General features: G+C 43.1%; 1 protein-coding gene and 1 long non-coding RNA gene across 3 annotated transcripts in view; one reads left to right on the plus strand and one right to left on the minus strand.

Moving 5' to 3' along the window:
- LOC137334787 (protein bicaudal D homolog 1-like) overlaps positions 1-27055 on the minus strand; it is a 252771-nt gene that overhangs the window by 25884 nt on the left and 199832 nt on the right. Inside the window, exons 6-7 of the mRNA XM_067999759.1 lie at positions 24134-24285; positions 16904-17111 (exon numbers count right to left, since the gene is read on the minus strand). Coding sequence (XP_067855860.1) covers positions 16904-17111; positions 24134-24285 — 360 coding nt within the window. The remainder of the gene's footprint in view (positions 1-16903; positions 17112-24133; positions 24286-27055) is intronic.
- On the plus strand, positions 344-26047 carry LOC137334789 (uncharacterized). Of its 2 annotated transcripts, none has more exons than XR_010966245.1 (3): positions 344-520; positions 17231-17288; positions 25187-26047. It is a non-coding gene; the product is annotated as an uncharacterized lncRNA (long non-coding RNA). The 2 variants fall into 2 exon arrangements; XR_010966244.1 differs by lacking the exon at positions 344-520 and adding an exon at positions 16079-16174.

Genomic DNA, 27055 nt, shown 5'->3' on the forward strand with positions numbered 1-27055 from the left:
AGTCTAATTCAGATTGTTTTGGACTTTGGACAAACAAACCTGGTACTCAGCAGTATAAAGGGTTTAAGAATCCTATTTTTAAAATGTGGTAGATGTACTATCCAACGTGTTGCTTCTATGTATGCAATCATTAACCAGATTTGACATGGAAACATGCCCGAAAGTGAATTGCTGGGTTTGAAAAACAGCAGATGACCTTCAAAACAAGCAATCAAAAACGTGGCCAGCATCAAACTCACGATCTCCTGGATTGAAAATAATTACAGAACCAATTGCTCTGGTTTTCTTTAAAAAAAGGTCAAACTTACATAATTGTATAATGTTTTATAAATTTACAATAATATAAGAGTGTTTGTTGTCTGACCTTGTTTCTACAGCGGTGCGACTATATTTAGATTTAGATGGAGATGAATGTTCTCACCTATATTATACAACTACAAATCCAGGAACTACGTGACATAAAGGTTTGAGAAGTTTGCTGTGTTCAGTGCCAGGAGACCAACTGTCAAAAACCATAAAGGTAAACAACGCGCTAAAGAAGAAAACAGAAAGAGGTGAAAGAAGAAATCTTTTATTAGAAAGTGACAGAGGAGACAGAAAAATGCAGGGAAACCAAAAATAAATATATCATCCTGCTGAGCAATTTAATTTATTTCAGGCCTACGGGACCCATGCCCAGGGGCCCCGGTCAGATATGGGACCCTCGGAAAGTCTCAACATAACGCAGAAAAACTGCATACAACCGCTGGATCAGTTTTGATATGATTTGCTTTACTTTAATGCAGTGTGTAAACATTCTATGTACCTATTTGTTATTGTATTTTACTACACATCTACGTTTTAATGGATCGGGGAAGAGGGCTGTGCGAGGGGTGCGGAGGGGCACTCCATGTTTTTGGTGCCGAGAACCCCAAGAATTCTTAATCTGGCTCTGACTCCAGGTTTAATATAACTTTTTGGATTTCAAGAGTTTAAAAAATGATTTTGGGTGGAACTTTGCCCCTGTGGAGAATGAATGGTTGATTTCAACCCATGAATAATTCTGGAGGGGAAGAGGATTTGCATTATGATGTAAGGAGTATAATTTACTCTAAAAATTGTAGTGACTACATTTAAACATGAGTATTATACATTGCTTTTTTATTAGCTATACTCCAAATATAGGAGTGAGCCTTGGCTTGGTGGTAGTATTCCGCCACTGAGTCAGAAGGTGAAGCATTCAAACCCCAGGCAGCAGCATTTTGAGATAAAATCTAACACTGAGCCATAAGATGAGATATTAGGACAGTTAACCAAAAGCTTGGTTAAAAAGGTAGGTTTTAAGGAGCATCTTAAAGGAGCAGAGAGAGGTAGTGAGACGGAGAGATTTAGGGAGGGAATTCCAGAACGTAGGACCAAGAGAGCTGAAGGCATGGCCACCAATACTGGGGCGAAGGAAATCGGGATGCACAAGACGCTAGAATTGGAAGAACGCAGAAATCTCATCTGAGATGAGCTTCCGACGACATATCCGCTCAATCATCAAGACCGCCGACTTCCACCTCTGTAACATTGCCCGTCTCCGCCCCTGCCTCAGCTCATCTGCTGCTGAAATCCTCATCCATGCCTTTGTTACCTCCAGACTGGACTATTCCAATGGTCTCCTGGCTGGCCTCCCATCTTCCACCCTCCATAAACTTGAGCTCATCCAAAACTCTGCTGCCCGTATCCTAACTCGCACCAAGTCCCGTTCACCCATCACCCCTGTGCTCGCTGACCTACATTGGCTCCCAGTCTGGGAATGCCTCGATTTTAAAATTCTCATTCTTGTTTTCAAATCCCTCCATGGCCTCACCCCTCCTTATCTCTGTAACCTCCTTCAGCCCTACGACCTTGCGAGATCTCTGCGCTCCTCCAATTCTTGCCCGTTTCGCATCCCCAATTTTAATCGCTCCACTGTTGGCGACCATGCCTTCAGCTGCCTAGGCCTAAGCTCTGGAATTCCCTCCCTACCTCTCTCTCCTCCTTTAAGACGCTCCTTTGATCAAGCTTTTGGTCATTTGTCCAAATATCTCTAAGTGGATCGGTGTGGTTTTGTTTGATAATGCTCCTGTAAAGCGCGTTGGGACGTTTTACTACGTTAAAGGTGCTGTATAAATGCAAGTTGTTGTTGTTGTTGTAGTACGGCTGGAGGAGGTTACAGAGATAGGGAGGGGTGAGGCCATGGAGGGATTAGAACACAAGGATGAGAATTTTAAATTCAAGGCGTTGCTGGACCGGGAGCCATTGTAGGTTAGCGAGCACAGGGGTGATGGGTGAACGTGACTTGGTGCAAGTTAGAATACGGGCAGCAGAGTTTTGGATGAGCTCAAGTTTACGAAGGGTGGAAGATGGGAGGCCGGTCAGGAGAGCATTAGAATAGTCAAAATTAAAACAGAAAATGCTGGAAAACACTCAGCAGGGCAGGTCGCACTTTACTCCTCTGATTTCTATTTAGAATAATTCCAGTCATTATTTAGCCTTACTTTGAACTGCGGTAAAAATAACAGGAGTGCAGCAAATGCTAAACAGTTTGCACAATGAGCAGTATTAAGATGAAGCGGGGATAATCGGACCAAAATGTACAAATGTAATTCAGTCCCCATTTTAGAACTGTACATTCTTCTCTTATTTTTATCTTTCCATTATAAATATGGACACAGGAATTTATAATAGAAACTTTTATTAAACCCTTCCACCAATGCTGGCATTGCTGTGCCTCCACTGAGGTGTGGGGGGGGGGTGTAATTACTGCGTGACAAGTTTTACATAGGCAGTTTCCATTATAAATGCGGACATAGAAATTTATAATGGCAAAGTGCTCAAAAACGCAAGATCAAGGCTGCTGAGTACAAGAAATTTCTTGGGATTATAGTGCATGATTCATTGAAGGTCCAAGAACAGTCCTATGCAGTTCTTATGAGAGCAAATATATTGCCAGGACAGTTAAATATAATGCAAAAAGTACTATCCTTTCTTTGTACAAGGCCTTAGTCAGGCCACATTCAGAATACTGTATCTGGTTTTGGTCCCTTCACATGATGGGGGATAAGGTTCAGAGGAGGGCATTAGATTGATAGCTAGTTTAAGGACACTTGGTTATGAGGACAGGCTTCGAGAGTTGGGGCATTTTACCTTGGAAAAGCATATACTTCAAGGGGATATGATTGAGCTCTTTAAAATAATAAAAGAATTAGATTGTGTCCACGTGGATAGGCTATTTGAGCTAGATAGGTAAGTGAGGACCAGGAGAGAGCGGGACCAATGACCAATCAAGGAGTGATGTCACAGGACAGCAGGTGGGTGATTGCTTGGTGAGTATTACTATTTTTTTGCTCTGTAAACTAGGACAGTGGTTTAAACCAAGATCTAAATAACTATTACCTTATTAAATTAATAACTAGATAAACTAATTAGTTAATAAAACTAAAAATAGTGAATAAAAACTTTAACTAATTAAATATATAAAACAAGGCTCAATAGAGATGGCCGGGCAGTGATGTGTCATAACTGCAGTATGTGGGAGTTAGTGGAGAGCAGCGTGATCCCAGACAACCACATCTGCAGTAAGTGTCTGCAGCTCGAGGAACTTTGGCCTACAGTTGTTGAGCAGGAGTCCAAGCTGCAGACACTGCAATGCACCGGGGGTGGGGAGGAAAAGAAAGAGTTATCTGGGCACTTTGATCCAGAAGACAGTCACACCCCTTGGGTTAGGTAGTAGTTCAGTGGTCAGGGATAGGAGGATGTGACCGTGAGTCAGGCAGGTATCGGGAACCCAGAATACAGTGATGGAGGAGCCTCAACCTTTGACCTTATCCAACAGGTACAGGGTACTTGCTACCTGTATGGATGAGAACAAAGACTGCAGGGAGGATGGGCAAACTGACCACAGCACGTGGTACAGGAGGTCATTCAAGTGGGGGGAGTAAAAAGGAATGTGGAAGGTAGGGGATAGTATAGTCAGGGGAATAGATACTGTTCTCTGCAGCCACGACTGGGAGTCCCGAAAACTGTGTTGCCTGCCCGGTGCCAAGGTTAAGGATATCTCCTCACAGCTGGAAAAGAACTTGGAGCGTGAGGGGGAGGGTCCAGTTGTTGTGAACCACGTAGGAACCAACGACATAGATAGAACTAAAAATGAGGTTCTGCTGAGGGAGTTTGAGAAGCTAGGGTCCAAATTAATAAGCAGAACCTCAAAGGTAATAATCTCTGGATTACTACCTGAGCCATGCGCAAATTGTCATAGGGTCAAACAGATCAGAGAGTTAAATCCGTGGCTCAGAGTGGTGCGGGAGACAAGGGTTTCGATTCATGGGATACTGGCACCAGTACTGGGGAAAGAGGGAGCTGTTCCGTTGGGATGGGTTCCACTTAATCCGGGCTGGAACCAGCGTCCTGGCAAATCAAATAACTAGGGCGGTAGAAAGGGCTTTAAACTAGAAAGGGAAGGGGTTAGGTTAGGGGAAATTTATAAACCTAATGAGGTAAGTCATGGCCATAGAGCAGTGTAGCGATTTGGGTAAAGATAAGGAGAGTGTGATAGGAAGGGAGAGAGAGTTTAACAGTAATAGTGCATTAGTGAATAAGGTCAAATCAGGGAAAAATAGTAAAAAGTTAAAATTAAAGGCGCTTTATCTGAATGCATGAAGCATTCGTAACAAGGTAAGCAAATTAATAGCACAAATGAAGATAAATGGGTTTGATCTAGCAGCCATTACTGAGACGTGGTTACAAGGTGACCAAGATTGGGAACTAAATATTCTCGGGTACTTGACTTTTTGAAAAGACAGACAAAATGGAAAAGCTGAAGGGGGGTGGGGGGAGGCGGTGGTAAGCCCTGATAATGAAGAATGCCATAAAGACAGTAGTGAGACAGGATCTTGGCTCTGCAGATCAGGAAGTAGAATCAGTATCGGAAATAACAAGGGAGAAAAACACTGGTGGGAGTAGTTTATAGGCCCCCTAACAGTAGTTATATTGTTGGACAGAGTATTAATCAAAAAATAAGAGCAGCTTATAACAAAAGTAATGCGGTAATCATGGGGGACTTTAATCTTCATATAGACTGGACAAATCAAATTGGCAAAAGTAGTTTGGAGGACGAGTTCATGGAATACATTCGAGACAGTTTCCTAGAACAATACGTCATGGAACCAACCAGGGAACAGGCTATTTTAGATCTTGTCTTGTGTAATGAGACAGGGCTAATTAGTAATCTCATCACAAGGGATCCTCTGGGGAAGAGTGATCATAATATGACAGACTTTCACATTGAGTTCGAGAGTGACGTACTTAAGTCCGAAACTAGAATCTTAAACTTAAACAAAGCCAATTACATAGGTATGAGGGGCAAGTTGGCTAAGGTTGATTGGGAAATTAGATTAAAAGATATGACGGTAGATAAGCAATGGCGAACATTTAAAGAAATATTTCATAATTCTCAATAAATATACATTCCATTGAGAAATAAAAACTCCACGGCAAAAGTGATCCATCCGTGGCTAACTGATGAAGTTTAGGATAGCATTAGGTTAAAAGATGAAGCTTATAATTTTGCCAAGAAGAGTAGTAAGCCTGAGGATTGGGGGAGTTTTAGAAACCAGCAAGCATGATTAAAGAATTGATAAAGATGGAGAAAATAGAATATGAGATGAGCAAGAAATATAAAAACAGATTGTACAAGTATGTATAAAGGAAGAGAGTAGCGAAAGTAAATGTGGGTCTCTTAGAGGCTGAGACAGGAGAAATTATAATAGGGAATAGGAAATGGCAGAGAAGTTGAACAGATATTGTGTCTATTTTCACAGTAGAAGACACAAAAAACATGTAAGAAACAGTGGGGAACCAAGGGTTTAATAAGAGTGAGGAACTTAAAGTAATTAATATTAGTAAAGAAAAAGTACTGGAGAAATTAAAGGGACTAAAAGCCAACAAATCCCCTGGACCTGATGGCCTACATCCTAGGGTTCTAAAAGAGGTGGCTGCAGAGGTAGTGGATGCATTGGTTGTGATCGTCCAAAATTCCCTAGATTCTAGAACGATCCCAGTGGATTGGAAGGTAGCAAATATAATACCACTATTCAAGAATGGAGGGAGGGAGAAAACAGGGAACTACAGGCCAGTTAGCCTGACATCAGTCATCGGGAAAATGCTGGAATCCACTATTAAGGATATGGTTACAGGGCACTTAGAAAATCATAATATGATTCGTCAAAGTCAACATGGTTTTATGAAAGGGAAATAGTGTATGTTTTTTGAGGATGTAACTAATAGGATAAGTAAAGGGGAAATAGCAGATGTAGTATATTTGGATTTTCAAAAGGCATCCGATAAGGTGCCACACAAAAGGTTGTTACACAAGATAAGGGCTCATGGGGTTGGGGGTAATATATTAGCATGGATAAAGGATTGGTTAATGGACAGAAAACAGAGTAAGAATAAAAGGGTCACTTTCAGGTTGGCAGGCTGTAACTAGTGGAGTGCTACAAGGATCAGTGCTGGGGCCTCAGCTATTTACAATCTATATTAATGATTTAGATGAAGGGACCAAGTGTAATATATCCAAGTTTGCTGACGATACAAAACTAAGTGGGAAAATAAGTTGTGAGGAGGACGCAAAGGAAGACTGCAAAGAGATATTGAAAGGTTAAGTAAGTGGGCAAGTGGCAGACGGAGTATAATGTGGGGAAATGCGAGTTTATTCACTTTGGTAGGAAGAATAGAAAAACAGAATATTTTTTAAATGGTGAGAAACTATTAAATGTTGGTGTTCAGAGGGATTTGGGTGTCCTTGTACACGAAACACAGAAAATTAACATGCAGGTACAACAAACAATTAGGAAGGCAAATGGTATGTTGGCCTCTATTTCAAGAAGGTTGGAGTTCAAGAGTAAGGAAGTCTTGCTGCAATTGTACAGGGCTTTGGTGAGACCACACCTTGAGTACTGTGTACAGTTTTGGTCTCCTTACCTAAGGAAAGATATACTTGCCTTAGAGGCAGTGCAACAAAGGTTCACTAGATTAATTCCTGGGATGAGAGGGTTGTCATATGCGGAGAGATTGAGTAGAATGGGCCTATACTCTCGAGTTTAGAAGAATGAGAGGCGATCTCATTGAAACATATAAGATTCTGAGAGGGCTTGACAGGGTAGATGCTGAGAGGATATTTCCCCTGGCTGGAGAGTCTAGAACTAGGGGTCATAGTCTCAGGATGAGGGGTCGGCCATTTAGGACTTAGATGAGGAGAAATTTCTTCACTCAGGGTTGTGAATCTTTAGAATTCTCTTCCCCATAGTGTGGATACTCAGTCATTAAGTACATTCAAGACTGAGATCAATAGATTTTTAGGATAAGTAAAGGGGAACTAGCAGATGTAGGTTCACTAATGTCCTTTAGGGAAGGAAGCCTGCCGCCCTTACCCGGTCTGGCCTATATGTGACTCCAGACCCACAGCAATGTGGTTGATTCTTAATTGCCCTCTGAAATGGCCTAGCAAGCCACTCAGTTGTAAAATCTCGCTACGAAAAGTCATAATAAGAATAAAACCGGACGGACCACCCGGCATCGGACCACGAGGCACCGGACACGACAACGGCAAAACACCAAGCCCAGTCGACCCTGCAAGGTCCTCCTTACTAACATCTGGGGACTTGTGCCAAAATTGGGAGAGCTGTCCCACAGACTAGTCAAGCAACAGCCTGACATAGCCATACTCACAGAATCATATCTTTCAGCCAACGTCCCAGACTCTTCCATCACCATCCCTGGGTATGTCCTGTCCCACCGGCAGGACAGACCCACCAGAGGTGGCGGTACAGTGATATACAGTCAGGAGGGAGTGGCCCTGGGAGTCCTCAACATTGACTCTGGACCCCATGAAATCTCATGGCATCAGGTCAAACATGGGCAAGGAAACCTCCTGCTGATTACCACCTACCGTCCTCCCTCAGCTGATGAATCAGTCCTCCTCCATGTTGAGCACCACTTGGAGGAAGCACTGAGGGTAGCAAGGGCACAGAATGTACTCTGGGTGGGGGACTTCAATGTCCATCACCAAGAGTGGCTCGGTAGCACCACTACTGACCGAGCTGGCCGAGTCCTGAAGGACATAGCTGCTAGACTGGGCCTGCGGCAGGTGGTGAGCGAACCAACACGAGGGAAAAACTTACTTGACCTCGTCCTCACCAATCTACCTGTCGCAAATGCATCTGTCCATGACAGTATTGGTAGGAGTGACCACCGCACAGTCCTCGTGGAGATGAAATCCCGTCTTTGCACTGAGGACACCATCCAACGTGTTGTGTGGCACTACCACCGTGCTAAATGGGATAGATTCAGAACAGATCTAGCAGCTCAAAACTGGGCATCCATGAGGCGCTGTGGGCCATCAGCAGCAGCAGAATTGTATTCCAGCACAATCTGTAACCTCATGGCCCGGCATATTCCTCACTCTACCATTACCAACAAGCCAGGGGATCAACCCTGGTTCAATGAGGAGTGTAGAAGAGCATGCCAGGAGCAGCACCAGGCGTACCGAAAAATGAGGTGCCAACCTGGTGAAGCTACATCTCAGGACTACATGCATGCTAAACAGCGGAGGCAACATGCTATAGACAGAGCTAAGCGATTCCACAACCAACGGATCAGATCAAAGCTCTGCAGTCCTGCCACATCCAGTCGTGAATGGTGGTGGACAATTAAACAACTAACGGGAGGAGGAGGCTCTGCAAACATCCCCATTCTCAATGATGGCAGAGTCCAGCACGTGAGTGCAAAAGACAAGGCTGAAGCGTTTGCAACCATTTTCAGCCAGAAGTGCCGAGTGGATAATCCATCTCTGCCTCCTCCCGATATCCCCAACATCACGGAAGCCAGTCTTCGGCCAATTCGATTCACTCCACGTGATATCAAGAAACGGCTGAGTGCACTGGATACAGCAAAGGCTATGGGCCCCGACAACATCCCAGCTGTAGTGCTGAAGACTTGTGCTCCAGAACTAGCTGCGCCTCCAGCCAAGCTGTTCCAGTACAGCTACAACACTGGCATTCACCCTACAATGTGGAAAATTGCCCAGGTATGTCCTGTCCACAAAAAGCAGGACAAATCCAATCCGGCCAATTACCGCCCCATCAGTCTACTCTCAATCATCAGCAAAGTGATGGAAGGTGTCGTCGACAGTGCTATCAAGCGGCACTTACTCACCAATAACCTGCTCACCGATGCTCAGTTTGGGTTCCGCCAGGACCACTCGGCTCCAGACCTCATTACAGCCTTGGTCCAAACATGGACAAAAGAGCTGAATTCCAGAGGTGAGGTGAGAGTGACTGCCCTTGACATCAAGGCAGCATTTGACCGAGTGTGGCACCAAGGAGCCCTAGTAAAATTGAAGTCAATGGGAATCAGGGGGAAAACTCTCCAGTGGCTGGAGTCATACCTAGCACAAAGGAAGATGGTAGTAGTTGTTGAAGGCCAATCATCTCAGCCCCAGGGCATTGCTGCAGGAGTTCCTCAGGGCAGTGTCCTGGGCCCAACCATCTTCAGCTGCTTCATCAATGACCTTCCCTCCATCATAAGGTCAGAAATGGGGATGTTCGCTGATGACTGCACAGTGTTCAGTTCCATTCGCAACCCCTCAGATAATGAAGCAGTCCGAGCCTGCATGCAGCAAGACCTGGACAACATCCAGCCTTGGGCTCATAAGTGGCCAGATAAGTGCCAGGCAATGACCATCTCCAACAAGAGAGAGTCTAACCACCTCCCCTTGACATTCAACGGCATTACCATCGCCGAATCCCCCACCATCAACATCCTGGGGGTCACCATTGACCAGAAACTTAACTGGACCAGCCATATAAATACTGTGGCTACGAGAGCAGGTCAGAGGCTGGGTATTCTGCGGCGAGTGACTCACCTCCTGACTCCCCAAAGCCTTTCCACCATCTGCAAGGCACAAGTCAGGAGTGTGATGGAATACTCTCCACTTGCCTGGATGAGTGCAGCTCCAACAACACTCAAGAAGCTCGACACCATCCAAGATAAAGCAGCCCGCTTGATTGGCACCCCATCCACCACCCTAAACATTCACTCCCTTCACCACCGGCGCACTGTGGCTGCAGTGTGCACCATCCACAGGATGCACTGCAGCAACTCGCCAAGGCTTCTTCGACAGCACCTCCCAAACCCCCGACCTCTACCACCTAGAAGGACAAGGGCAGCAGGCGCATGGGAACAACACCACCTGCACGTTCCCCTCCAAGTCACACACCATCCCGACTTGGAAATATATCGCCGTTCCTTCATTGTCGCTGGGTCAAAATCCTGGAACTCCCTTCCTAACAGCACTGTGGGAGAACCGTCACCACACGGACTGCAGCGGTTCAAGAAGGCGGCTCACCACCACCTTCTCGAGGGCAATTAGGGATGGGCAATAAATGCCGGCCTTGCCAGCGACGCCCACATCCCGTGAACGAATAAAAAAAAACAAGATTTTTAGACTCTAGAGGAATCAAGGGATATGGGGATCGGCCAGTAAAGTGGAGTTGAGGTTGAAGATCAGCCATGATCTTACTGAATGGTGGAGCAGGCTCGAGGGGCTGTATGGGCTACTCCTGCTCCTGTTTCTTAAGTTTATGTCTCTTACATAAGAACATAAGATACAAAAGCAGAGAACTCGGTTCGATCTTAGAAGGTACTTCTTTTTGCACAGAGCTGATCACTGGAATAATTTGTTGACACGCAGCAAGCGTGGAATCACCGCAAACATTCAAAAGGGAGCTGGATGAGTTCCTGCAACTAGCAGGTATTTCTAAATATAGAAGGCAGGTGAACCTTTGAGGATTAATGTCACCAGTCACTGTGGCCTCCTGGAGTATGCCTGACCACCTTTAGGGCTGAGAGAGGAATTTCCTGGAATCTTTTCCTGAGTTTGAGGGGGAAAAAAATGAAGTTTCTTGTGAAAAGCTGTATGGAAGAAGGCAGCCCAGGACCTAAAGCCTCAAATCACTGAACTGATAACTAAGAGATACAAGTTTAAACTTTTTTTTTGTTTGACACACAGACAAGATTCCATTCTTCTGAGGAGGTAAGACTGTTGGTCTCAACTAGGTCACTTGAGAATGGAGGGAAACCAAGGGGACAATGGCATGGGCAGAGACTTGGAGTACCTCCATACTCTGCTTGTGTGCAGTCATGCTGCCACAACCTGTAGAGATGTTTACAAGTTGGACTGTTTTGCACTCATGATGATGGATGATAGTGTGGCTGCACAGAGCAGGAGAGGGAATTCCAAAATATCTAAACTACAAACTTACATAATGGCATTGCTTCACTGCATAGTTAATTCATTTGATTCTTAATGAATCCTAAAGCAATATTGGAGTAGCTGAGCTGTGCAATTTCAACAAGAACAAATAGCTGAAACAAATGCCTGGTAAAAGTGCTTATTTCATGCTCTTGTACAGTGCTTTCAGCAATATTTGTATCTCCTAAATTCTGATGTATGAACTGCACCAACACAATGCCTTGTAGCACAACACACTACTCTCAATCAACACAATACCATCCAGCATAACACATTATTCTAGATTAATGTGACACAATGCAGCATATTGAAGAGCTATATCAATGTGATACTATTACATTGATCCAGAATGTGGCACAAGGCAACAGAACGCTACTCTAAATGATCTGTAATCAATAGCCCACAAAAAGTACTGCATTTCAAGAGCATGGTCTCTTTCCAGATGTGATTACCACCTGCCATAAATTTTAGCTCATCCTAACCTCTGCTGCCTGTATCCTATCCTGTATCAAGTTACACTCACCATCACCTCTGTGCTCGCTGACCTACATTGGCCTTCTTGTCCCCCATCGCCTCCAATTTAATATTTTCATCTTTGTTTTTAAATCCCTTCCAGGTATTACCCCTCCCTATCTCGGTAACCTCCTCCAGCCCTATAATCCCATACTTCCCATTCCTCTGACTCCAGCCTCTTGTGCATCCCCCATCATTAGTGGCTGTGCCATTAGCTGCCTAGGTCCCACTCTCTGGAATTCCCTCCCTAAACCCCTACACCTCAATCTCTCTCTCCTCCTTTAAGATCCTCCTTAAAACCCACCTCTTCGACCAAGCTTTTGGTCCCCTCCTAATCGCTCCTCCAATGGCTCAGCATCCATTTTTCTTACACCTCTGTGAAGCGCCTTGGGCAATTTTTCTGTGTTAAAGGAGTTATATAAATGCAAGTTGTTAAGTTTCAGAACAAAACCAGTGCGAATATTGATTTCCAAACTGTGTGTGCCGTACACTATCACAAGTTTACTGAAAGTTCGCATCAAGAATATGCAGTGAACAATTTTAAAAAATCATTTCCAGGCGTGGTGTTTTGAGTGTTTCATTCTCCAAACCCTGAACTGTCCATTTCTGATGTTAGTTGAGCGGAGTGCAGGCAAGACGCTCTCCCTATGGGAGGATCATCCCTGAGCTGCTGTTGCATTGCTCCTTGTGGCTGGCTCAGAGGACACTGCTGAAAGACTTGGTGCCCTCTACCCTCAAGGCATGGTGTGTACACGACCACTGGGCAGATAACAAGAATTCATTCTTTCAAACAGCCAAAAATAAAGGAATTAAAACTGACTCTGTGCTTTGAGAAGTTCAAATCTATTTTTATCCACTAATTAGATTTTATTTGATGATTCCATTAAAATGTAACAGAAACAAACTGCGGGTAAGCAACTTACTAGAAAATAAACCACCTTCCAAACGCACAATTGTATAAGCCCGATTTTGATCCAGCCCAGAATGAAAGGATGAAGCTTGTGTCTTCTTGCCTGCCTAATCAGCTACTTTAATTTGTGCAATATACTGTTAAGTCTATTTTTAAAACTTTGATCGAGAAGCTCTATTCTTGCTTTGTTTTTTTCCCCCAACTACACCCCAAATATCCCGTATTTGCATCCCACATTATTCCCAGTGTTTGCATTTCCCTGGAATTGCCAATGTTGAAACAAATTGCACCCATCCAAATCTTCTAAAACAATGTTTATCTTCAATGGTTTAGCCTTTAGAGATAATGGGGTAGATCTTGGCTTTATGCGATAGTGTAAAACGAGTGAAAGCGAATCAGAAGGCCGTTTACATCTCTCCCGATTTTCATTTCCGCTAATTTCAATGGAAGTAAAAATCGGAAGAGATATAAAACAGGCTGCCGATTCGCTATCACCTGTTTTAGTCAAGTTCTACCTCAATGACTGGAAATTTGAGGCACCACACCACCAGTGGGACCTTGCATGCAGCAGGCAACTTATTGGAAAATCATGGGTGCTTTGCCTGAGATTTTCCATCCGTTGACATTAATGGAGGAAAATCACAGGCACTATATCTATAATTGTCTGATAAGCTACCTGCAGTGTGAGAAGCCCCACCAGTGGTGTAGGGCCTCAGAAAGTTCTGCTCAGTGACTACATCTGTAAGCTCACATTCCATGACATCTGCCCGATAAATAAATTTTGCTACAAAGGATCCACAGTTCGTTAGGTATCGTTCAGGGGGTACTGAGCATCCAAAGTTCCAAAGCCAGGGAAGAATTTCTATTGCAATGTAACATGTAGTGTCTTCACACAGATTGGATATTTGTTCTACCTCCCCTTCCCACACACACGAACACACAGACAAAGACAAAAGAAACCCCTTCTAGTAATCATTTAACAGAAGCCAGTTTAAGTTTGCTATACTTGGCCTCGCTAAAATGTCATATGAAAAGATATTACATAGAAATATCACAAAATGACAAGATAGAGCCCACATCTATCACACATACAATGATGCATCTTACATCACCTTGTTTTCAAATTAATAAAAAATTAGCCTAACATTTCTTTTGACAAAGCTAGGGGTCTTTTAATACAAATATTTTGCCTGAGTTAAATACTGAATATCAATTTGTCCTGTCATACATCATAGCCCCCCTCACTATGACATGTATAATTATTGTGTACTAAAATCATTAATTGATTAAAAAGTAGTTTCTATAAAATAGAAAAAAAGTTAAATGCTCCCCATTTAAATCCATATTGTTTGTGAGGTATTAGAATGGAAGGTTGACAGATGTAAGTTTGAAACAACCCATTTTATTTCAAATGAGTGCATATTCTAGTTTGTTAATCATGACATTAATTGTGCTAAACATTAAGGAAGTAGAATCCACAATCATGAAATGGGTAATGCTGCATGGAAAATCTCTCAAATGGCAATTGGTAAATACAGGAAAATTCAATGATGTCATCACAACACTAACTGCAGCTGTAGCTTATTTTTAAAACATGGCTCTAAAAAGTAAGAATCCACTTCTCAAAAATTGGTCCCCTAGCAGATAATGTCGTGTCTGCCAGACTGTAAGCTCTTCTCGGTAACCAGACTGGCAGTGTTGGAGCTGAGTTTTTGGAGCAGGCCATTCCTGGTTCTTCTAAGCACTCAAACAATCCCAAAAACCCTGCAGTGAGGTAATATGGCCACTACACATTCTGTATTTCTCACCTGTGATCTTTTGCATCCGGAAGAAAGCAAAGCAAATGGCACTAAAACAGTCTTATAAATTTTTTAAGACATTTTGTGAATGATTTAAACGAAAATAATGTTTGAATCAGAACTTAAAAAAAAGATTTCCTGACCAGTTAAGAAATGAGGTCTAAGTGGTGCAACAAGGCCTGGAAGGACAATGATTGTTTTCAATCATTTGGGATGCCATTAAAATATAATTTCAGGTGCCCTCTAGTGGCCAATCTTTACTAGTAATCTTAAATGGAAATTTGGGGGAAGATTTCTTCTGGTTGCTACGTGTTACAACACTAAACACACCAGAAAGATTTTTTTGTGTTCACTGTTTTTAGCAAAGCTATAAATGCTTTCTTTTCGAATAAGTTTAGAATGTCGCTAGAAATAGCGATCAGAAGAAACCTTCCAGCTGTGTCGCCAATACAGCCAGAGGAAATCTCCCCGAGTCATCTTCAAGTCTTTTATCCATGCGCGTTGTACAATAATGATGTAAATTGTATCAAAATAGATAATGCCAGAGTTTCCCCTGAGGCTCTGTTGGCAATGCACTGTCCAATGTGAGATGAGGGTGATAGGGCTGTTTCAACTGGCCTCACCACCCCTGGGCTAGGGAAGAGGAAAAAAGTCAGCCAAGATTCCCAGCTCCTACTCACTATCCAGTGGCCTCTATTAGTATATGTGGAGATTGGCTCACAAAGTCAAATCGCCTATTAACACTTATACATGAAGAATGGGCACTTGGACCAGATACTAGAGGGCAGGCAATGATCACTCTACTATACCCCAGTAAGATGTAGCACCTTCAGGAGACTTAACTGAGGGAGGCAATGTGGGGCTTTCAATCCTTACCTGTGAGCTTCTTTTATGTCTATACAGCACTGTCACCTCTATAATCTATACTACGTACATTGCCCTCTGTATAATATATACTGCATGCATTTTCACCAAAAATCTGTTAAAAACACAATATTGGTGTACTACACTACCAGTAATGGTATTACTCCTCAATTAAGCAATCGCCTGCAGTTATACTTGCCTTCCTACATCCTTTCTAAACACCACTCGCCTTCCTGATGCTAACAGCAGGGTTACAGCATCAAAAAGAACTGACCCCAAACACAAAAGCACTTTAAAAATGTGCCTCAATGGCACACAGAGTATATTACACAAAATCAAACGTACTTAGTACCGTGCAATTCCTTCTCTAGCTTAGGAGGCATTCATAAACCACTGGGGTTTCACTGATAGTTTTTGCTATTGTCTGCGCTCCTTGCTGGAATTGTCACAATGCACCTCAATCTCTGACTATTCCTTCTATATCTCGTAGGGCTAAAAGACACCTGAAAGACATTGTTAATACTTACATTGTATCCCTCAAACCAGGGTATGGTTGTTCTCCAGACACTGTCACTCAGCCTGTCGGTCACAACTGAGAGTACATTTTATCTGTTCAGAATGGGAATCATCCAATGATATCTTAACCAGGGCTTCTTGTTAATCAGTCACAGCTCATCATTCACAACAGCTATTGAGAAAACTACAGGCCAGACAATGATTCTCTCCCAGCTGAATTTGGATAATTCACTGGCGTGTAAATCCTTCAAAGAGGTAAGTGAGTTGTATGGGTGGACGGAAGGCAACAGTACAGCTCAAAATAAATGGTGTTTTGCTTCAGAGATGTTTACTTATCTCCCTCCCCTTTGTGTTTGGTGCCCACTTCCTCATTCATCTTCTTCAAACAGGAAGAAGATTGCTAAAATCTGGGCCTTGTCAATCTCTGCAATCACTGATGCTCTCTGACCATTATCACAAAATACACCATCTAAGCTGAGCATGTGAGGGCAAAGCCCTTCCTTTGGATGGAATTGGTTTCAAAGAGTTGGAATCTCCACCAGAGGGGTACAGCACTACATTAGAACTACACAGCCGCCTCCGGATGGTGTTCAACACAAACACCTGGAACTGTACAGACAATTGGGGTTAAGCAAAAAGAAATCTGACAGGTCACTCCCCTTTAAACGGTCACCTATCCCACCAAAAAATGTACTAATGTAAAGTAAAGGCACAAATTTCAGGCTGTGACCAAATTAAAAATAGGAGGGCAATTATTCCCCCTTGAAGGGGAATGACACAGCATATTTCCTTTTTGTCGTTGATGATCAAAAGGTCTTTTGCACTGACTTATTGTCCCATCAGTGTCACTGCATAGTCCCATTCTATAAGCACCACTGTCGACCGCCTGACCCTTGCTTATTGCTCTGAGCTCTGACCAAGCAGAGTCAGAATGTCTATGGCAGCTGGGAAAGGCACGCTGCCTGCCGACGCTTCCACACTTACTTTAGGACTGCCAACTTTGCTTTTCCCCAGCTTGCTTTTGCTGCGCCGAGACTGCTCGTGATCGAACTCCAGGTCCTCGAGCCGCTGCGTAAGGGCCAGCTTCTGCTGAATTGCCATACGCAGCAGGGAGTTCAGCGTTTTCTTCTCATCCTCGGCCGCTGACAGCTGCCGCTGCATCTCGTCCAGTTGTGTCACGTATTCATCACACCTAAGGAAAGAGTTTGAGGATAGCAGGGAGTCAGGCACTAGCACTTTTTGAAACCATTTGTCAGTCTTTTATTTTTTCCAAGTTAACAATCCCAATCTGATTTCTTCTTTTTACAACAGTCATTATGAGGAACCTTATCAATATTCATCAACGAATAATTGAGAAGGAACTCCAGAAGTAAGTATTATGAATAGTAAATACTTATCACTTGATGCAGCCCAGGCTGGTATATATTTTTTGTGACCATTAATTGTTTAAATATTCATATTTATAAGGCTCTCAGAATCCTGTGACCCGCATCTCATGGAAAAACAGCAGAATGGATGCAAGGGTGTGATATAAACCAATCCCTTTAACATGTTCCCACTTCCCTCCACTGATGTCAGTAGGATTTGTCCTATTTTCACACCTATAGCATTAGCATCCTGTTTGCTCCCCACTCCTGCAGCTGATATTTTAAAAAACATATAAGGTAAGTACCTGGGACACATCTCCAGGTAAGTCATTACCAGCCATCGTTCTTACCCGTCTGATACAAAACAGAGCTCCTCCTGCTCCTTTAAAGGGGCATGAAAAAGTGTTAGAGAAACTTTTATTGCTTGGGGTGACATTTTTGCCATGATGATGTCATGCATAAGTGACACCGTAATGCATTTTGATGAGATTTATGCCATTGCTTCATGTGTTTGTAAACAAATGAAAGAAAAGCTTTGGCAGAGACTTTTTCTTGAAGATAGTGCCCCTTTAAATGATAATTTCTGAAAAATACTCCTGTGACTGCTGCTTCTTTTATTTTCAATTTACTTCCCTCCTCTCCTGAAGGTGCTAACTAATGCTGGGGTCTGGTATTTCAGGTATTCAGCCCTCCAGAACCTCATCATTCTTTGTACAAGTCCAGACATTGATACTTGACCATGGGAGACATCACAGTCAAACCCAATCGTGTTCTCTCAAGGTCCACTTACATGCATGCTTTCCAGCGGGGTTTACTGGATAGTGATGAGGAGTGGGAAATCTTGCAGATTTTCCCCCTCTAACCAGGTGCACTGAAGCCAATTAGAGTGGCCCTGCCTGAGAGTAAATGACTCAGCACAGACCGAGGTCAAACTTGGGACGTTGCTAGTCTACATAACTCAGTAACATGCTAATCAATCGGAGGAACTTCCAATTAACATCTTTTTGAACAGCACTGTGGCTGATGATACCTCGCATAAAAGGTTAAGTACCACCAATATAACCCAACAAGCCGCAAGGCATAGGAAACCTTGGAAATAAACTCCCTTGAGCTGGAATGCAAACTACAGTAATTTGATGAAGTTACTCACAATGCCTTGCTGACAGATATTGATTAACTAATGATAAATAATGGATAAGCAACCAAGGACAAAGTCAGGGTTATGTGGGATTTTTCTCAAAAGGACTGTACTAGCTGGTAGTGCAGATGCACTGAGTGGAGGTACTTCCCTGTAGGTAGGAGGGAGGATAAAGACTGATGGACAGGATACTCATGTTAACCAAATGGATCTGTATTATGAGATGACATTGCCAGAACGTTGACAGTACCTGCTCTAACTGCCCTGTTGGCTGAGGTATGGTCCATAGCATTGAGGGATTTGAAGGTCAATGAAAAACCAATGGAAAAAAATGGGGATAAGTGCTGTGGAAAGATTTCAACTACTACAAATTTAGAGTTACATGCACTCTGAACTTCCTCATCTATGCCTTTTGTCTCCTTGTGACTCGATTATTCCAGTGCTCTCCTGGCCGGTGTCCCTTCCTTCACCTTCTGTCAACTTCAGCTCATCCAAAACTCTGCTACCTGTATCTTATCCTGGAATAAGTCCCGTTCATCTATTAGCCTTGTCCTCACTGACCTACAGCGACTCCTAGTCCCCCAATGCCTCCAATTTAAAATTCTCATCCTCATGTTTAATACCCTTTGTGGCCTCGCCCCTCCTTACTTCTGTAACATCCTCCAGCGTAACAACCCTCCCTGAACTCTCTGTTCATCTAACTCTGGCTTTTTGTGCATTCCCCCCCCATCCTTCCCCCCACCCCCTTTAGCTGCCTCGGTCCCATGCTCTGGGATTCCCTAAGCCCTTCTATCTCCATCTCCTCCTTAAAATAGCCCTCTTTGACCAAGCTTTTGCTCCCGACTCCTAATATCATCACCTTTGGCTTGGCCTCCAGTTATTTATGATTACACCACTGTGAAGCGCCTTGGGATGTTTTTCTATGTTATATGATTATATATAAATGTATGTTATTGTTCTTGTTGTTATTGAACTTGCAGTGTAACGTTTCTCAACAGTCACCCATGTGATTTCTGGTTGTTACTTCTTTAATAATGTACCACTGACCTTTCAATATAATGCAGTCTGCTCCACTTAAATCTATCTTTTCTCCCCCCTTTTTGTTTCCCGGCATCAAAAGCCTTTTCCCAAAAGGCAGAGGGAGTTCTATAATTTGGAAGTCCTGAAAAGGAATAATTTAGAGTAGGAGATGGTATACGATCGTGAAGGGAAGAATAAGAACAAGTAGAACGGTATACGAGGAGCTTAGGAAGAACAAAAAGAGGAATGTTCAAAGGAACGGCCATTGCAGTATTGATAAAATACAGAAAAACAGCAAAAACTATGACAGAGAAAAAGAGGTTGGTGGCTAGAAGTGAGAGAAAGATTACCAGTCAATAGATGAACTTCCTATCCAGGGCTGTGAAAGAGATGCTGGAGAGGCATCTCCAGATATGGAGATAAATATAAAGAAAGAAAAATAGAACAAACTTGCAGTTATATAAGGTAGAGTGAAATCTTAATGAGTGGCTAGGGTTGGATGCGTGGAGGAGATCAATGATCGGCCAGCCTCCCAACTTCACCCTCTGTAAACTTCAGCTCATGCAGAACTCTGCTGCCCATGTTCTATCCCGCACCAAGTATTGCTCACGCATCGCCCCTGTCCTTGCTGACCTATGTTGGCTCCCAGTTTACCAACACCTCCAATTTAACATTCTCATCCTTGTGTTTAAATCTCTTCATGGCCTTGCCTCTAGCTATCTCTGTAACTTCCTCCAGCCATACAGCCCCCTCTCTCCCAAAACTTCATTCGTTTGACTCTGGCCTCTTGTGAATCCCTCTTCCCTTCACCCCACCATTGGGGCTGATCCTTCAGCTGCTTAGGACCCACATTCTGGAATTCCCTCCCTAAACCCCTTCACCTCTCCAGCTCCCTCTTCTCCTTTAAGACCCTACTTGAAATGAAACTCTTTGACCAAGCTATTGGTCACCCCTCCTAACCTCTCCTTAGTTGGCTTGGTGTCCATTTCTTTGATTACACCTCTGTGAAGCACCTTGGAGACTTTATTATCTTAAAAGATGCTATTTAATTAGGGGAGAGGGGACAGAGCCAATAGGAAGAAAGTCCAATGCTGAGCTATCAACTACAGCACATATAGAATGAAGAGAGGAAGTAAGATTTCCATTAAAATAAAATGGATGAAAGCCCCTTTAATAGTACTTTGTTAGAACTGCAAAGTTCTAGATCTTGTCAATGATTTTGGAGATGCCCTAGGTGATGACAAGTGAAATGCCAAAAGTCCCAAAGGTGCATGATGTTTAAAAAAAAAATTACATGACCAAAAACCCTACTAGCGATTGTGGATTTGAATCTGCAATGTGATGGATAATTGAAGAGTTAACAGCAGCTTCTATGACTTTAGAAAGTATAGATGTAAGGCAACAGGCCAGGAGCTGTAAGGCTATGAGGGATAACCTTTCTTCAGGATTGGATTAAGCTTACCAAATTTCCAAGAGGGAAAAGTTGACTGGCAGTAGGAGTGACTGAAGAGATGGCACAGGATGGCAAAAGTTTGCAGGTGCATATGTTGTGATGATACAAGGGAATGCCATCCTGGAGTCCAGACAGAATATGGTCTGACAGATTATGGTGGGGATAAAGCATGATGCCGCTGTGAAGGCAGGGTGATGGGTTCCTCAGGTGCTGGCACCTTTGCAATAACTCACCAAGCTGGCCATTATCAGTGTATGAGCCATATAAGGACTTCCCAGCATGTGTCACTGGATGGCAATCAAGAACAAAAAAGAAAGCTTATTTTCCTCCCCTCTTATCCGGGAAGGCAAAAAGCAATTGTTGTGCTTCATCTCTTCCCCATCACCACTGATGCCCCAGCAAAGACTGGAATTATACCTGCATTTATCCACTGCAGGCTCTGCCAAACTGCTCTAACTGGTTGCTGGTCGGTGTAGGAAAGGTACTATGAATGATTTGGCATCTGCTTGTTTCTTCTTCCCTCTGGAGAAGCACTTGGTTTCCATTTGGACACAACAGCACAGTTGAGAACAAGAACTCACCATTTGGGAAATTAAGGGTATGAGTTTGCAACTAATGACTTAATAACACAAAGAGCATCAACACCTTTAGTCTATGTCCCCTGTAAGTGCACCTTTATGAAAGTTGCACACACGTTTTTTTTGCTAGAAAATACCATTATATTCAGTGCACAATCATATATTATATTCAGTGCACAAAAGATCATTTAATTGTACCATTTTTCCCCAGATAATAAGCCATTCTCACTCTCCCAACCACCACTCTCTTCATTGATGCTTGTTCTGGCTTGACTCAAAGTTTAAAATGAAGTGTTTTCATTCAAAAGCTGGAGGAAGGTGGAAGAGGAGGCTGAAAGGTGATCGAGAATGAATGCTTTTTTCTCGATTGTTGCAGAAAACATTGTCAACGTGAAAGTGCAGAGGGAGGGGGAGGAGGGGAAGTTTATTCCATTACAGGAGGAAAGGAGTGTGAGGGTAAAGTCCTTGAAAATCTTACCTCGGGTAAAAGGTTACAGTGAGAACTCGAGCTGGGATTAAAATGAGGGGAAAGTATTCATTGGAGCCGTGTCCTGACGCAATCCGTCTACCCGCCCTGTCCCTCAGTAGCTCCGCCCACCAGCTGTCTTCCCTGAGAATGTGGGGAGAGTCATTTTCAAGTGTGAACGCAGGTGGAAAGTCTCTTCTCATTGACTTTTTACCTGCCTTTTATGGGCCACTGTCTTCATGAGCAAGTGTTTGGCAAACCTTTTCATCAGTTTACAAACACGTGATACGGCATAAACTGCACGAACGAATCATTGTGTCACGTATGCACCACATTATGGTGAATAAAAAGACACAGTTCCTTGTCCCTACCCAGATTTTTTTTTTAAAAAAAGGTTTGCTAAACAATCCTTTTATGAAGACTGTGCCCCTTTACCTTTCCACCTGTTCCAGGGGAAATGTACTCTGTTAGCTGTTTAACAAAGCTGTTAAACTGTCCTGTTATTGCAAACAGAAAATGTTATTTTTCCAAATAATTCATTTTTTTTTGTACAACAGCAGTCTTCTTACATATATACAGCTGCAACCATGTACACAATGATAGTATCTGTTATTGTAAGTAGCAGCATGCATTACAGCTTATCTTTGAATTTTCCTCCCCTTTCTTTTAGACCTCCCTGCATCATGCAGCTTTCTTTGGCTGAGCAGATGGGCAGGTTCTGCACCCAGTGCCTTTTTGCCAATGCTGCTCATAAGCCACTCACTGGGAGACGCACTAAAGTGGCCTTTAGTGGTCTTGCCTTTCAATTCTCCCACATTTCCCTGTGGGCAAATACCTGGCTTCTGCTCGACACTCGATCCGCTTCCTGAAACTGAGACCAGAAACACCGTGTGGGTAAAAAGAAGAAACCCATGTCCTACTGCTTCGTGATGCACGTCACAACACTACGGTGATGCTGAATAAAACACTTCCATTTTTTCATTTGGTTTTGCAGCAGTCTCTGAATGGGTTCCTTATATTTATAAAAATTAATTTTTTCCTCCTCCTCCTCCTCCTCCTCCTCCTCTTTCCTGAAGGCAGTGACTCCTTGCTGGGGTACACTTCCATCGGTACTTTGCCCAAAGGCCCTTTCTGTTTGAGCCTTGACAGCAGGCTATTTGATTACAGGGGTGGTATCACAGTCAAACCCTGATCCTACCCTCTCCCACATCTACACTTGCGCTTCCAGTACTGAATGGCGATCAGCAGTGGGAAACCTGGAGGATTTTCCCATTCCTGATTCCAAGCACACTTGGGACAATTGTAGAAACCCTACAAGAACTCCCACCACTGCACCCCTTCCCCGCCATTCTGGTTAACTCAAGACTGATTGGGGATCGAACCTGGACCTTCCTGGTCTGTGTGGGGACTCAGCTACTCGTTGACTAAACTTGAGGAGTCATCGAGGGAACCAAGAGGTTCCTTCTGAATGGAAATGTTTATTTATAGGGAGCTTCTGATGAGGAACAGACCTAGACTATTACATTCCATAGTGTGCGGCTAATGGGATCAACTGAATAAAGCAAACAAATTCCTGGCTATGTAGGTTTCCTTTTAAGAGACTTTTACTGTCACATAATTTTAATCTACTATAACATACACTTAACTTTTTAAAATATGAAATGAAATAAATGCACTCAAGATGTCATATTACAGTGGATGAGCTAGAGGAGCTCGGTAGATGAGAGTACAAAACATTATTATAACCTCTAAGGATAAGAACGTAATTTTTAATTTTGTCATTATCGATCATTGAATTAGCTGATCAGGAAATATTTCCAGCAGATTTTAAGTTAATCTGCCAGACAATAAAATACAATGGCATTTGTACCGCAGAGTGGTGATTCACCAGGTTACTAGACCAAGCAGAACCAACTTAGGTGCATAAATCCAGTGCCAGCAATTGTAATGTGCTGGACTAGGCTGAAATGGAGACAGATGTTTGAATACAACCAAGCCTCCCCATAACACTTGTGTCCTGTGTTCTCTCAAATATTCGGTGAGACTGAACCAACTAACTACCTGTATAAGCTGGGAGTCCAGTGGTCCAATAAGTATTGGACTCCCTTCAGTGTAAATGTTGGACCCCTTGCCCCTTCAAAAAAATTACTAAAATATAAGTTTCAACTGTCAAGAAACTCAACTGTTCGCACCTGGTGGCAAACATGGCACGCAAGGACGAGAAGGTCGCCGCGTCCTCCTTCAGGGCCTTGAGCTCGTTTCGCAGTTTCATCATAGTCTCGGTCACCATGGTTTTTTCATTTTCATATTTACTCTTCAGATTTGCGAGGGCAATCTCTGCCGTCTGCAGGGATTAACAAAAAAAGGTTAGACTACAAACCACCCATGCAGCAAACAAACCCCTGTGGACAACATTGGGAATCCTTCTAATAAATGAGCAAATGAGTGAGATTTTAACAAGTGCGTGGCTGGCAGCAATTTGCACCTTAATTTTTTTTTCTGGTCATGCATTGCCACTGGGCCTCCTTGTATAACGTGCCGATGGCATGAATCCATTCCAGAGCTTTCAATACTGGACAACTCTCAGGTGTGAGATTTCGGTTGTGAGTCAGCTGCATATCTGAGGCATTATCTCACACCATAAACATGACATGGGTAAAAGCAGCAAGCTGCATCTGTCACATGGGTTCAGGAGAAGGCCTGCTATACTTTAGGGTGCATTTGTTCTGATGTAGTTGCTCTGAGTCACCTAATTCTTCAGTTATTACTAAAGTTATTACAAGGTGTGTCTCCATGTAACTAGAAGCAGCAGCTTTTTCAGAGAACCATCTATCAGAAATCACATGGAAGGGATAGTCTTTCCCAGTGGAAGGATGGGCTTCAGCAATAGTATAAAAGCAGCTGGAGTAAAAAAGGTAAGCTTGTAAAGTTAAAAACAAACTCTGGTAATCTGCTGCACCACCATTCATATCTTTAATGATTGAAAAGAACTGAATATCCTGCCTACTGTTGTCAATCATCAAAAATCATGTTTTCAGTGAGAAGCTAACGAGCAGCACTTTACGTGTATGTTTGAGACTCAGCTTGCTTCAGCTAGTAGCACTCTCAGCTCTCAGGTGTGGCTCCAGGGCCCACTCCAGGATATGTGCATATAATCTAGGCCGACACATCAGTGTAGTGCTGCATTATCAGAGATCCCATTTTTCAGATAAGATGTTAAACTGAGGCCTTGTCTGTCTTTTCAGGTGGATGTAAAATATACCGTGGTATTATTCAAAGAGGAGCAGAGAGTTCTCGTACGATCCTGGCCAATGTTGCTCCTCCACCATTACCTCTAAAAAGAGATTAACTGGCTAATCATTCATTTATTGTTTGTGGGATTTTACTGTGCACAATTTGAGCTGTCACATATGACTGAATAACAACAATGAGACTGGGTACTCTGTGACAAGTCACTCACCTCCTGATCTCTCAAAGCCTCTCTAAGGCTCAGGTCAGGAGTGTGATCGGATACTCACCACTCGCCTGGATGGCTGCAGCCACACCATACTCAAGAAGCTCGACACCATCCAAGACGAAGCTTGATTGGTGCCCCTGCCATTGGATTCAATATCCACCCCCTCCATCACCGGCACACTGTGGTTGCAGTAAGTACAATCTACAATTTACTTAAACAGCAATTCCCTCCCTGTGACCACTACCACTGAGAAGAACAAGAGCAGCAATGTCAAGGGAACACCATCACCTTCAAGTTCCCCTCCATGTCACACACCATCCTGACTTGGACATGTCTCACCATTCCTTCATCATTGCCAAGTCAATATTCTGGAATTTCCTGCCTACCACCATCACGGGGGCAATATCACCACAAAGGGCTTCAGCGGTTCAAAGAGCAGACCCACACCACCTTTTCAGGACAATTAGGAATGGACAATAAATGTGGCCCACATGCCAACAACTATTTTTTTTAAAACACAGTGACTACAAGGCTCAGGCACATGCTGAATGGACTCTTTCTGTGCTGTATGATTCTATGACACGCTTCAAAAATAATTCATTTGGTGTTAAGCACTTTGGGATGTCATTAGGAGATAATAAGATGCTATATAAAGGCACAGAACTCCAATTTTCTAATTCTTTGATTTCAAGCATGGATTTAGATATCTTAATAGAACAGTGCATTTCCTAGTCAAGTTCAGACATTACCAAACAACACTGGTCTCTGCACGTATGGGTATGGGCAGTGGTGGGACTCCTCGTCTGGAACAATTTGAAATGATAAAATTCAAAAAATCTAAATCCATCTCAATGGACTCAATTTTAACTTTCTTCTTCTATGGCAAAGGGGTTTAATTAAAATATATTTAAAAGAAGGGGCAGACAAATCAGCCAACTTAAAATTTAGATTTGATTAAGCCTGACCTGCATCTCAAGCCCATTGTATCCAATCTCCAGGTCCAAATCACAGTATCGTTCCAGCCCACCTCTGTTTATAGCTAGAAATGTTGATCCACTCCCAAGGTTTTGATAAGTGTCAAATCATTGCTGAACAGAGTGATGGGAGCTTAAAAATTTCTCCCCATTCATATGTCCCTGTGCTGTGCACTCAGAGTCTGGGTGAAAGACCATTCAGGCAACCTTGGACATCCCTGTGGATTTTATGGTCCATTCCTCTATGTAATGGTTGAGCCCAGGCACTACCTTTGGACTTGAACACAGATCTTATCATCCGTGGCACTGCCCCAAAAGCACTGAACCACCTAGCTGTACCAATCATCCTTTTACAAGCAGGCCGAGCTCAGGGAAAGTTGACAATTCCAGCCTGTTAAAATTTCCAATTTTATGAACTTCTACTAAATCCAGAGAACTCCAGATAATGTCCCTGGATTTACCAATTAGGGCATTTTACTTTCCCCTTCTCTCATGAAGGCGTTGACCCATATTAGATATGGTTCCACAATCACTGACAGCCCTCGCCCTACTAGCCATTACTGATGTGTGAACCAAGACAGTGAGTGTTGGCAGGCTATTCAACAATGGGGGTATCACAGTCGAGCCCAATTCTAACTTCATCCAAGTTAATATAAGTTATTTTATTTATTTCCTCTCCTTCT

Source organism: Heptranchias perlo, chromosome 18, assembly GCF_035084215.1.
Source record: "Heptranchias perlo isolate sHepPer1 chromosome 18, sHepPer1.hap1, whole genome shotgun sequence".
In the NCBI taxonomy this organism is placed as follows: domain Eukaryota; kingdom Metazoa; phylum Chordata; class Chondrichthyes; order Hexanchiformes; family Hexanchidae; genus Heptranchias; species Heptranchias perlo.